This window comes from Excalfactoria chinensis, chromosome 3 (genome assembly GCF_039878825.1).
Source record: "Excalfactoria chinensis isolate bCotChi1 chromosome 3, bCotChi1.hap2, whole genome shotgun sequence".
NCBI classification, from domain to species: domain Eukaryota; kingdom Metazoa; phylum Chordata; class Aves; order Galliformes; family Phasianidae; genus Excalfactoria; species Excalfactoria chinensis.
The window spans coordinates 29,194,597-29,207,846 of NC_092827.1; the positions used below are offsets into that span (position 1 = coordinate 29,194,597).

Below are 13,250 nucleotides of genomic sequence, written 5' to 3' on the forward strand. Positions count from 1 at the left end.
TTCCCAGTTCTATTAACTTACTTAATTGAAATAAATACTGCTGTTTAAAAGGCTAGCTGGGCAAGAGTATCCTACAGGGTGTTGACATCCAACTGTTTTCTGTGGGAGCTGAGTTATAGCAATGCCAATTTGTGTATTGGGGAGGTCTGCATTTTAGCTGAAGAGAGAAGAGACAAAATCCTTCCACCATAAGTGAAAGCTAATGCCCTTTAATTGTATATAGATGAGGAACAAAACAGAAAAGCATGTGAGAGCCTTTTTTCTTCATAGCAGCTGGGAGCCCGCAGTTCTGGGAAACTGCAGCTTGATTACTTTTCCAAATACGTAGTTCTTCTGCACATGTAGAGACTCAGCGTGTAGCAGATCCCAGGAACTGGGCCCTGGAATTGCAAAGTAGTTCACCAGTCCCAGCAACCTCACTCTTTGCATACCCACTAAAAGCCCTAAGACGATGCTTGCTTTGAACGCAATCTTTACTGTGTCATTCAATATCCATTTTAGCTGTAGCTTAATGTCTGACAGAGGGGTCATGCTGGGAGTCTGTGACAGAATAGTCAAGGGTCTTAATTCCTTGCGGCCTAAAGCAGAAGTAGGGCAGGCTGGGCTGGAGAATCAGCATTCCTTTGGACAACTACAAGCAAGAAAAGTATCAGAAATGTTTCCTTGGGATTTTCAGGCACAGTGGAATGAGGCTGAACAGGACAGCTTTTAGAAATGTGTCATTTTCTGTAAAAGTGTTTGTCCTCTGAAGGAGGAAGCCTGAAGCACTGGCTCATCTGTCTTGGTAGTGAGAGTGCAAGATTGCTTGTGTCCAAAAGAGGCTTCAAACACACTCTGATGATACTTTTTTTCCTGCATGTTTTCTAGTTCTGCAGTACCCTTTCTGGGGTAGGTTTGACCTTCTTGTAATGCAGAGAATACAGGATATAGGAATTTACGGAGTGAACTAATATAGTCTTCTGCTTTGTTTTCTGCATCCAATCTTTTGTTTGTTCCTTTGAGTGCAGCTGTTTTCCACAAAACACTCCCTGATGTCTCTAAGAGGTTGTTTTTGTGACTTCTATTAGTACATTCAAGGTCAGGATTATTTTCTCCAGTGTTGCATTACTTTGGCCTTCTCAGCATCTCTCTTCTTATCTTGTTGATTTTCCAGGCCCTCTAGTGTAAATGTTAAATAGCATATTTCCAGGACTTGGCTATAGTCTAAGAGGAGGACTGTTCCTCTTCCTAAGGTTTCTGTGAGGCCTCAAATCACAGACTTTAGAGATCACCTTTTACTTGTGTTTGAAATTAAGGAAGTGATTGGTATCTTGATTTATCTATAGGTAAAAACACTGCTTGTGAGTATTTAAATATGTGAATACATTGCCCAGGTGTGAATACTTGTTCAGTGCCTTACTGACAGTCTCATAAGGAACTAAAAGTAGCTTCTACTAGAATTTTAACCAAAGCACAAGCATATGAAAAAGACTGGTTAACTTATGATTTTCCTTCAATCATCTTTTCCTTTAGTATGGAATTCATCAAAGTGCAGAGAGCTTACACAAAGGCACTTCAGATCTATCTGTCTGGTATGTAATATCTCAACTTGCGATATTTAAGATCTAGTTCTGGCCTGACACATGAGGACCTTGATTCTTCAGGGCCCTACAGCTGAGAATAGATCTGAATACTCATTTTTCCTTCTCATTTTCTCTTGATAGAATCTATTTGTTAGGTTACATGCTGAAAACCTTCTCTGATCCCTCCAACCACCACCAAATGAACACAAAGAGATGATGGTAGGAGAGGGGAAGCTATCAAAAGCTCATTTCCACAAGACCAGAGAAGCACAGAAGCACAATGGCAAGTGGTACAGGGGGAACTCAATTTAAGGACCCATAAGAAGTGGGAAACCCAAATGAAAGACTTAGAAAAAAAGCTTGAATCCATGTGTCCAGGCCTGAAACACATCACAGTAAGTCAACAGAAACACCTTCTGGAATGAAGAGATTACAGGCAGTAGTATGGGACACACAAGATGCAAGGAAGAGCATTTGGGATCTGAACAAGACTTAGAGTGGAATATTTAGGGGAGGAATTGAAGTTGGAGAAAAGGAGGTTTGAAAAGGGTTTGGTGAAGAACAAGTGTTGGAAAAAGAGATGGTAATAAGGGGATAAAAGGGCTGGCCCTGTGTTATCTGGTTATATTGCAGTCCAGTCATGCCCTATGCCTGACCAGTGTAGTCTGTCATGTCCTATTAAACTCAGTTTCTAACTTCTTTTGTGGGTGAGGAAGCCTGTTTAGTGTGCATGCGTGTTGCTGGAGGTCCAAGAATCAGCACAACTTCTGTACCCAAGGTGCAACAACTGGAGAGACCAACACAAGCATGCCTGATTGCTCGCAAAGATTAAGCTAGACTAGCTGGAAAGTAGACAAAATGCTCTGGGAGCCAGGCATCTCTAGGGGTAGAGACACAGGAGTGTGGGATGCACAGGAGCAATTAGCTACCAGTGGGACCAAAGGACTTCCAGCCAGTTTACAACAAGATCTTGTGTGCATGTGGGACCTAGCAGTGGAGCATCAGAGAATAGTAAGGATTCAGAACCAGTTTCTTGCAGGACTTCATATCCAAGGCCAGTTACTATGGTGCGTGTGTGTGTTTAAAACCTCGCCATTTTGTGCAAGGCCTGAACTGTTGTATGGTTCTGTTTATATGATATCTGTGTACCCCAACTCTACAGCAAATTCTTCTAGGAACAGAGTTCAAGGAACAACAGCATTCTCTTGTAAATAAGAAACAGGAGCCTTGCTGGTTTTTGCTCCAATTGTCATAAATGTATTGCTCCTAATATTTTTTTTCAGGGGTTGGACTAGAGAGCTGGGTCCAAATGTGACCCATGTTCCAAATATAGCACACAGATAGAAAATAGCACCAAGTAAATGAAATTTTAAACCTATAGGGAAAAGAAAGAGTGAGCTTGGAAAGTGTGTGCCCCAATATAAAAGTAAGTATAAATCTGCTATAAATGGTAATTTAATAATATAATTTAATAATATAATCTGGGAATATCAAGATTTTAAGAAAGGATCTTATGAAATTAATATTAGGATAGTGACCTCCCTGAGGTACCTGGGTGAAAGGAGATTTCTAATTTAATTTCCACTTCTCTGCACCCAGGAAATGTGTTTATTTTTGTCCCACTCAACCTTACCGCTTTCCTGAAATTTAATTTAACCTTGTAAATGCCTAAAATGGACAGATACTGTCTTTTCTTTTCACTGTAGTTCTTACCTTGGTTCTCTATGGGAAAGAATTGCAGAAAACGGGTTATTTTACATAATGATACCCTGTTCCTGTCTTTCCTATTATTCTATGACCATTCAGCCTAAAAGACAGAACATATGATTACTCAGAGAAAGCCTTGCAGCCATGAACTCTGACTGTTTTATAGCCTTCAAAGCATTATTTGTATAAAGACAATAAAAAAGTCTTGTTCCTTTATAAGGATAACTGCAAGGAGTTTGATCTCTGAGAAGAACAGCAAAGCATTTCTTTCTCCAGCTCCTGAAAATGACTCAGTAAGAGATTTTGATCTCTGTATTGTAAATTTGATATCCTGTGGATCTACTCTTCACCTCACCTATTGAGTTGCCTGCTATATTACATCTTTCAAGCTTAATATGTGATTGATTAAAAAGCTTCATTTTCAGCCTGCTTTTCTATATGATCATTCTGAGCTTAAACATTCCATGATCCTTATTATTACCAGCTCACTGGTAATAGTCCACTTGGACTGTGTATGTATTTTGTTTTAGATACTAATTATTGAGATAGATAATTTATATATATAAATACATCTATATATACTTTGTCAAAGCAATATAAGCCACAAAAAATTTAGGTAAGATATAGTCAGGTTTTCAAGCATGTATGTCAAATATGTGGTTCCCTGAAAGACAAAATGCTTCTAACGCACAAAAAGAAGCCAGCCTACTTTATTGAATAAACATACACCTGCAATTTTCCTACATCTCTGTTCTTCTCTCTGAAACTGTGTGCTCACCTGTCTGCTGGAGTCCTGAGACCTGAAAGTAATAACCCCTTTTTTCCTTACACCAAGGTCAAGGATTGCAGATTGGCAATGACTTCCCTCTGTCCTCTCTCTTAGCTGCAGACTGTATCTTTGCTGGAGAAACCCATTTTTCATCGCCTTCTATAGTCTCAGTTTGAATGGGATTTCACCATTTGAATACTGGATTGCCCTTAGCCATCCAGCTTAGCCTTATTTGCAACTGCAAACCACAGTGGCTTTTTTTTTTTTTTTTTTTTTTTCTAGTATCACAACTACTTGTTGTCACTTTTTTTCCTGAAATAATTGCTTTAGAGGGATGTGGAAGTGTTTACTTCTAGCAGTATTCACTCCCTTCTGATCAAGCGAGGCCCAGAAGGCTGTGGCAGCACCCAACTAATGGAAGGCAGGTGGGCCTCAGGTAGGCCAAGGCAGAAGAAGTGTGACGGAGCACTGCTTCTCAGCCCTACTCCACACAGCTCTGCTGAGGCTGTAGGCCAGTCCTGCTTGCTGAGGTGATGCAGCAGTGAATGTGGTATGGATTTCCATAGAATTAGCTGAAAGTCCTTTAGTGCTATGGAGCCTTGGCATAGCAGCCAAGTCCTTTTCTTACACATGCAGAAGAAAGAGAGTAGCTTGACTTCTGCATGGGGGTAACAAAGATTCATTACAAAGGATTTTTCCTCTCAATTTCTATAAGCTGCACCTGTATTTTATTAATAGTAAAAAAATAAAGTGCCTCTTAAGAACAGTTGCAAAATACTAGCAGGTAGCTGCCCTCTCTACTGCAGGCCCTCAAGCAGTCATGTATCTCACACCGTTCACAGCCAGCAGCACTGCCACAAACACACCCCTCACCAGGAAAAGTGGGAAACACAGGGCTTGCAAATGTGTCATCAGCTTCAAACCTTGGTACCCAGCAAACATATTTTAGCACATCATTTTAGACAATCTTTAAACCCAATGCCAAAAATAAATGAGCAAGTCATAATGCTTCTGGAATGAAAGACCAAAACAACACAGGCTTGGGCACCTTTGAGGTTTAGGGTTTACCTGTAGGATCATGAAGAGGTTCCCATGGAAAAGTAACACAGAGGCAGAATCCTCTGAGGACCTTCTGCGGGAGATGGAGTGGGCTGAGAAAGCAACCTCTTCTGCTGGAAATTCCAGTTGCCACACACAGTGAGGGGTGGAGAGGCAGGAGGACATCCTCAGATCCCTTGGAGCTCCAGAGAGAAACAAAGCATCACCACAGCTCCTTGAACATTGATGTGTTTTAAAAGCTACCCAGTATGAGCTTTGCTGGTCACAAAGTAGTGAATAGCTCACGCGGGTCACCCTTCCTGTCCTCAAACATGCTACTGAAGCTTTCCATCCTAGGACATTTTTCACATATTTGCATTGCAACATGCAGCGTTTGCCCTATGTTTCTTCCCCTTTCACTGTGAACAGGTACACATCCTCAGGCTTCCTATCTCCCTGTGGGAAGGGTTTTCCAATCAGGACAAGATTGCTCAGGCAGCACAAAGCCTTCAGCCAGTACAGCTCCTCTGTCCTTGGCTTCAGCCCCAGTCAATGTCCCAACAGTGAGCATCAGCTGCTTATGCAGAAAGTTCAGAGCCCCAGCATGAACAGGGAAGGAAAATTTCTTGATATCCAACCTCTCTGCTTCTTGTCAAAAATCTCACCTCACAAAAGGGAGCCAGGAGTTAATGCTGTCAAGTTGAAGACATACCCCAAAAGCATGAGGACCAGGAGAGTCCAGCCCCCAAGCTCCATGCTCTTCATGTCATATAACTATTTAACACTGATAAAGGACATAAGTTGCCTGTGGAAACGCTGGAAGCATTAGTTTTATGGTCTGATTTCCCATTTTTAGACAGATAAATCTCTTGATTTCACAGACAATTTGAGGTATGACAATAAGCTTACCTCATGCATGTAAAACTATGACATAAGCCAAGCTTATTCCACTACTACAGCATCAGAAAATGTCTGATTAGAGAACAGGTTAAGAACAGTAATGTTAGATGCTATCTTTCTTGCTTTCTTCACCCAGTATATGGAAAATAAATAAATAAATAAATGTTTAAAAGCAATTTAAGCATCTCAATAAATTAAACTTCTCTTTTAGAAGATTCCCCTTATTAGATTTATCATTAGTAACATAAGGTGGCACTTTCTAGAAGCCTATTATAGTAGTTCTTTTTTACAGAGATATGCAATTTGGAGGCAAGTCTTCTGGATTTCTTCAAATTACTGAAAGCATTTACTTTCCACTACTTGAATGCATATCGTGCCAGTTTTCCTCCTGCCCATGAGCACACCCACTTAACATTTAGTTGACTCGCAGAGGCACAGATTCCTTTTTACTGTTCAGTTAGGTTAATAATCCTTATTATTTAAACGACTCTGAATAATAATAGGTAGACAATTCACGTGAGATTTTTGGAGCATTTATAACAGCCCTATCTGGAATGCATCCATACAGCTTTAAAAATAATTGCATACAGTATCCACCAAGTGCTAAATAATAATAATAATAATAATAATAATAATAATAATAAGTTTTGTTTCCTACAAATGGAGTAAGAAAAATATGCCCCAAAAACCAACTACAATTCAATTTTGGATTACATACAAATAATAAGCATTTTATCGAACAGTGCTGTTTAGGATGAAAGCAAATCTGCCTGTTAAAAATGTGACCAAAGATTGAAGCTTGCAATTTCAGCCTTCTTGAGTGACTCATGAAGTCAGCGTTACCTAAAAAGTCAATATTGAAAAACCAGGTAAACCAATAAATACTCCTTTTAGTCACACAATTGCTACCAAACTCTCTTGAGAACACAGTAAAGCGTTTTATTGTTTATACTCATTTTCATTTACACAGAGGAGAAACAATCAATGCAGTTCTATCACAGCAGGTGGATCATATCCCAAAACTCTAACTCTGACTGCTGGATATTTGCAGACCAGCCTTCAGGTCTGATCAGAAAAAAAGAAAAAGGGGGGGTGGGGGGAGAGGAAACAATAAGGGGAAAGTAGGAAGGAGAGTAATTTCACTAACATCAGTTTATTCATGATTTATGGGTATTTATTTTGCAGGTGATACTGCTCTTCTGAGAGATCAGACTGCTTCACTTCTTTACAAAATAGACATTTAATAATGTAATTACTTAGAGTTCTAAATTTTGCAGTGGTTCATGCGGTAAGGGTGTGCAACTGACACAAAATGGAAAACACGGCTACAACAGCAAACTGCTACTTCTATTCCCAGCTGGTTTATGGAAAAGGTCATTGGACTTCTTGTTTCCTGCTGCTGAGTTACAGAGGAGAAGCAAGAAGCACCGACGTCGTGAAGACAACTACGAGGACAGGCTATAGATACGGGTGCAGTTGAACAGGTCTACAACTCGTTTCTAAGGTACTTGCATTTGCTATTGTTTGGAAATACAAACGTAGCTTTTGCACACTGCCACTTCTCACACACATTCAGCTGAAGGAGTCGTGCACAGAGTTTTCTGTGATGCCCTTCTTTTTCTTTTTTAAAGCTGTTTTTTTGTTGTGATGTTTGTTCCCCCTTCCCTCCCCCACCCTCCTTTGTAGGGCTTACGAGGAGTGAGCAACTCTTTCCACTGAAAGAAAGAAATTACAGGTGTGCAGAAGTACAACTACGCTACCAACACAGACAGAGACAACTGTGCTCTTGTGCACACCCCTACAACTGGCCGGAGAACAAATTAAGAAGTTAAGCCTGCAAAATAAATTGAGTTTACTCTCAAACTTTTTCTTCAGTCCGGATGAATTATAGACCTTGATTCGAGGCTGCCCTCTCTTTTTTTTTTTCTTTTTTTTTTTTTTTTTCTTTTTTTTTTTTTTTTTGCAACTGATCTGCGTGACTACTGGAACAGCATCTCTGCCAGAGTCATTACACTGAAATGCAGAGCTGAGCAGTTTGCTGGCAGTATGTATTGACGTTTTTGCAGCATCATGAGTCTGGCAACTGGGCTTGGGGAAGTTTCAAGCAGTGGGTCTTTACAATAGCAACTTGATTCTGCAGACAAAAAGCAAGAGATTGGCAGAATTATTAAAGGATCCCAATAAAGGCAAAGCGTGTCTTCTGCAGAGCGTAGAACCGCGTGGGACTGAGAGCTGGTAGCTCCCAGGAAGAGCAGTCAAAGGAGGCTAGAAAGTAGGCTGAAGTTTAGAAGCACCCTTAGCCTACGGCCTGTCCTACTTTCCTCCCTTTCCTACATAACACACCCATCAAGGCTGCCCAACGGGTCTTCCCCCGGCGCTGCCCGGCTCCGGCCCCGGGGCCGCCCCTCTCCCCGCCCAGCGCCGCCGCTCCCTGGGGCTCGGCAACAGGCGCCGTTTAGCTCTAATTAGCCTCAGCGCGGTCATTAGCATACGAATTGCCGGCAGATTGGTTTAATAGGTGGGATAAAGAGCAGATTGCCGTGAGTCACTCCCTGCCAGCCGAGGGGGGACACACGCTGTGAAATGTCAGGAGCGTGTAGCATCGCTGCCACCGGCAACGCAAAGGGGATGAACGACAGCCGGGGAGGGAGACGGCCCGACCCCCATTCCCCAGCAGCCGTGCCCGAGGCGGGACGGAAAGCGGGACGGTGAGACCGCTCCCCTCTGGCTCCATTCCCCGATTCCTCCCCGTCCCTTCGTACCCACCTGTGGCATCGGGCACGGGCGTGCGCGGGGGCGGCCCCGGAGAACACATCGCATTCCAAATGTTCAGCTTGTGCAGCGGAAACGGATGAGTTTGTGGAAAGCTTGCTTGAAGTCTTCGTTAGACATGGTATAGATGATGGGATTGATGAGGGAGTTGAGATATCCCAGCCACGTGAAAAAGTCAAAGATGGCCATGTGGAACCAGCAAGCATCCTTGCAAATAGGCAACACTAGGCTTATGATGAAAAAGGGCAGCCAACAGACGATGAAGGCTCCTAAAATAATCCCTAAAGTCTTTGTCGCTTTCCGCTCCCTAGCGGCCGTCAGCTTCTTTTTCTCCAGCAGGGCGTCCGACACCTTCACCTTCACCTGGTTCATGTACACAGGAGAACCCGTCTCGCTGGGGCCCTCGGGGGCCTTGGAGTTGATGGATGTGACGGAGGAGGACGACCCGGGGGAGTCCGTGATCAGCTGAGCCCGAGTCAGTCTTTTCCCCGCTTTCTTTGGAGTCTGCTTCAAAATCCTCGACCTGGCTTCCACGTAGATCCTCCCGTAGAGGGCTATCAGCAGCAGCGTGGGGAAGTAGAAGGCTCCCACCGTAGAGTACACGGTGTAGAGGACGTGGTCCGTGTTCACCGCACAGTTAGAGGCTTCCTCGGCCTTCGCCTGCCGCCAGAACAGCGGGGGCATGGAGATGCAGATGGAGAAGACCCACACCAGCGCGATCATGCCCGCTGCCCGCTTGGGAGTCCTTTTCGTGGAGTACTCGACGGCGTCGGTGATCGCCCAGTAGCGGTCCAGGGCGATGACACAGAGGTGCAGGATGGACGCCGTGCAACAGGTGATGTCCGAGGACAGCCAGATGTCGCAGACGACCTGGCCCAGCGTCCACTTGCCGGTCACAGTGTACAGGGTGCTGATGGGCATGACGAGGATGGAGACGAGGAGGTCGGTGACAGCCAGCGAGGCGATCAGGTAGTTGGCCGGAGTGTGGAGTTTCCTCGTCTGGTAGACCGTGGCGATGACAAAGGCGTTGGAGAGCACCGTGGCCAGGGTGACGAGCGCCAGGAAGACGGCGAGCACGATCTTCCCGGAGAGGGGGGTGGCATCCTGGTAAACCCCTTCCTCGGCGCTGCAGTTTCGGCCGTGGTAAGAGTCGTTGGCGGGGAGCAGCGGCGCCGGGCAGGGGCTCGCCGGCTCCATCCCTCCGCGGCCGCCGCCCCCGCGGACGGCGGGGCTGGGCTGGGCTCGGCACGGCTACCCCGGCAGGACCCCGTCGGCGCCGGGGGAGGGCTGCAGCATCCCCGCGCCGGCACCACCTCCCTCCCGCCCGCCCTTCCGGGAGCGCGGAATCTCACTCCCCACGGCCGAGGGCGCAGGGCGAAGCGGGGGCCGGGAACGCCCGCCAGCTCATCGCCCCGCCGCCTCTCCGCGCAGCGCGCCGAGCCCCAAGCATGGGGCTCCCCGCCCGGCCGCCCCTAGGCGCAGCCCCGCCGCCGGCCGCCCTGTTCCGCGTCTCGACGGGAGCGGCGGCAGCGCCGCATGCCCGCGGGCGGCGGCGGCTTCCCCCTTGGCTGCGGGAGCGACGGCGCGGCTGCGAGGGCAGCGGAGCCGCCCCGCCAGGTCCGGCCTTCACACGCAGCCCGCCGCCACGAGTTCGCAGTCACCGCGAGTGCGGGGGGAGGGTCTGTGGGAGGCAGGTGGGGAGCTCCCCTCCCACGGCACCCCGCCGCCGGCCATGCTGTCGGGGCCTGACCTCGGCCCAGCGCCGACAGCCTTCGGCAGTGGCCGGTGTGAGGGAACGCTGAGCAGCCGCCGCCCCTTTTATAGCCCGCGGCGCGGCTCCGCCGGCACCGAGCAACCCGTGCCGCTCCCGGGCGGGCTGCCCGCCTGCCCGCGGAGGAGGGGCTGCCGCCTCCCAGCGCCTCCCTCCCCGCGTCCGACGGGGGGGGCCCGGCCCGCCCGGCCCCGCGCACCGCCCTCCCTCCGTCCCCCCCGCTTTGCAGGCGGCGGGAGGAGCCGAGGTTCGGCCCTTTCCCCGGCAGCGGGGTCGGGATGGGGGAACGGTCCCCCGCGGCCCGACGGGGATGGGGCGATGCCGGCTGCCTGCGGAGCCCTCCCGGTGTGGCAGCCCAGCGCTTCTCGTGCTCTTTTTCTTTCTATTTTGTTTTATTCATTAATTTTCAGTGTGCTCCGCCCCGAAGAGCCCCGCGGGATCCCCGAGGTGCAGGAGGGAGGGGATAGCTGGGCGCGGTGCCCGCGTCCCCGGGCTCCCGCCGGCGTTGGCTTTGCAGCTGCAGGAAAGTTTAGCACGCGACAGGAGATGCGAGTCAGCATTGTGCCCGATCAGGGCGATTCCGAGCTCAATGAAATGCCTGCTGCAGACCTCCTGTACACGTTTTCCTGAGATGCCACTGCAAATCTATAGAAGGGCGAGGGTCTGTGCCTGGAGACACAGCTGTGCGCACCTGTACACAACGCTGCTCGCCCCATCTCCCTGCGAGCACCCTACTGGCAATCCTTCAGATGGAGGGACGGGCTCACTGAGGAGATGCGGGTGGGGGGAGGATGGTAAGAAGAGGGTGGGGCGGTACTGAAACGGGGTCCAGGAAAAGAAACGCTGAACTAAGGGAATCGGGAGACTCAGAGCCCTGCAGGGGCTCCCCACTGCAGCACCGGGCAAGGTGCCCCGATCTCGGGATGTGCTCGGCACCCACGCATCCCCTGGGATCAGAAGGCGGAGTGTGAGCTTGGCGCTGCATAAAGTGGGTCCCAAAACATTTCCTGAGGCATTCAGAGTGCAGAAGAGAGAGGGCTTCCTTGGATCCATCACAGTGTGGTGGTCAAGTGTGCCCAAGTTCACCAATCTGACAGGAAGGTAAAACATCACTAACCTGTTCTGTTTTTCCATCAGGACTTGGGGTAGGATTTGGTCTTTCTCTACGTTTTTATCTTACGATGCCTCCTTGTCCTCCACAGAGCCTGGTAATTGGTTGGAGCCTCTATGCTTTGCTGCACTGCAAATAATAATGTAGAGCTATCTACATCCTTCTGGTCTCTTTGTTGAGCACAGACTTTATAATCCCGGTTTCTAATATCATCTGCTGTTGCTTCCACTTCTGCTCAACATTTCTGGCTGAATTTAGTTGTGCTTAAGTTGGCAGCTGCCCTCTAGCCTCCGTAGCTCAGTATTTTTTTCCCAAAAAGGGCTGCATACTTGAGGCTGATTTAAATTTAAGACACAGGGAATAGCAAGACCAAAATCCGGTCCCTGCATTCAGCATTGGAACTGCTTTCTCCTGTGGAAAGGCTTGCCTGATAAAACCATATAGCCTCCAAGGGCAAGGTACTCACTATACCACTGCTTTCAGCTGTGCTGTGTAGTGCAAATACTTTGTGAAAAGGGGATGAGTTCTGACCATCCCATTAATTTTGTTGTTGACAATTGTTATAAAATATTTGTGTTTTCTGAGCACTGCTTTTTTTGTTGTCCTTGTTCATTAATTCTGGGTTATTTACATGAGAGATTGTTGTTCACTGCTTCCTTCTTTGTCTTGGCAGGTAGATACTTTTCCTCTCATCTCTGGTTTGTTCTCTGTTGTAGTATTGTCTTGCTCTTCACTTGGGTATGTAGTGCTGCTGCCAGTGTTCAGGAGCACATTCACAGAGGTCTCACTCTGGTGACTTCAGACAGCTTCCCACAGGGATCACCTGGTCCCCTGGCAGGTTCAGCAGTCATTCCCCGTACCTTCCCCCTGGGGCTTCAGTTTGGGATCTGGAACTGCTGCAGCTACAACACAAAGTCAGCTTTCCAACAGACAGTGCTCCATACCCCAGAGCGGTGCGTTGCTGCAGCTGATGTTTGAAGAATATATGCCACTAAGCACTGAAGCTGCTGTTCTTCAGGCAGTGAGTGGTGTATCCCAGAACTGGTGTGAAAGCAGGAGCTTACCCTTTCTCTCTGCCCAGGCTGCATGCAGCCCATGCCACAGCTGGGTATACAGGTTGAGATTTGATGGCAGCAAGAAGCAGGTTCTAGCTGGGTTGTCAGTGAAGTGCTGATGTCTTGGAGCACCAGGCAGAAACATACTGTGAATCATATGTATCATCGCATGGGTGATTGTATCTCCCTGCTGTGCTGTCACTGAGAAGCTTGCATTTCAAAGCAGCAGCCACATGCCCGCTGTTTACCTTCCCCTCTCCTAACTGGATCTGAGAAGATGCTTATAGGAAGGGATTCCATTTCCTGAAGCTTTTGGCTTCTGTGCAGATGCAGGCATAAAATTAATTTCTTTCTGCCGGCATAAGGCTATTAATGCTCCTTATTTCTAGATTTTTATGTATTAATATACCAAAGTACAGAAATAGCAATGAAAACCAATCACGTTACTGGTCTATTGCATCACAAACTGCCCATGAATAATGGCTCATATGGCACAGATTTATAATTAGTGGCTTGTAAATAAATTAGATAGAGGGAGGGCCAACACACAGAAACAAAATGAAGT

At 47.2% G+C, this 13,250-nt stretch overlaps 1 protein-coding gene across 1 annotated transcript; it reads right to left on the reverse strand.

Annotated features, from left to right (window-relative positions):
* Positions 1-6,894: 6,894 nt before the first annotated feature.
* HTR1B (5-hydroxytryptamine receptor 1B) lies at positions 6,895-10,069 on the reverse strand. The gene is made up of 2 exons (XM_072330966.1): positions 8,743-10,069; positions 6,895-8,110 (listed from the first exon to the last, which is right to left on the reverse strand). The coding sequence occupies exon 1, from the start codon at positions 9,943-9,945 to the stop codon at positions 8,806-8,808; it is 1,140 nt and encodes a 379-aa protein (XP_072187067.1). The 5' UTR covers positions 9,946-10,069; the 3' UTR covers positions 6,895-8,110; positions 8,743-8,805.
* Positions 10,070-13,250: the final 3,181 nt, after the last annotated feature.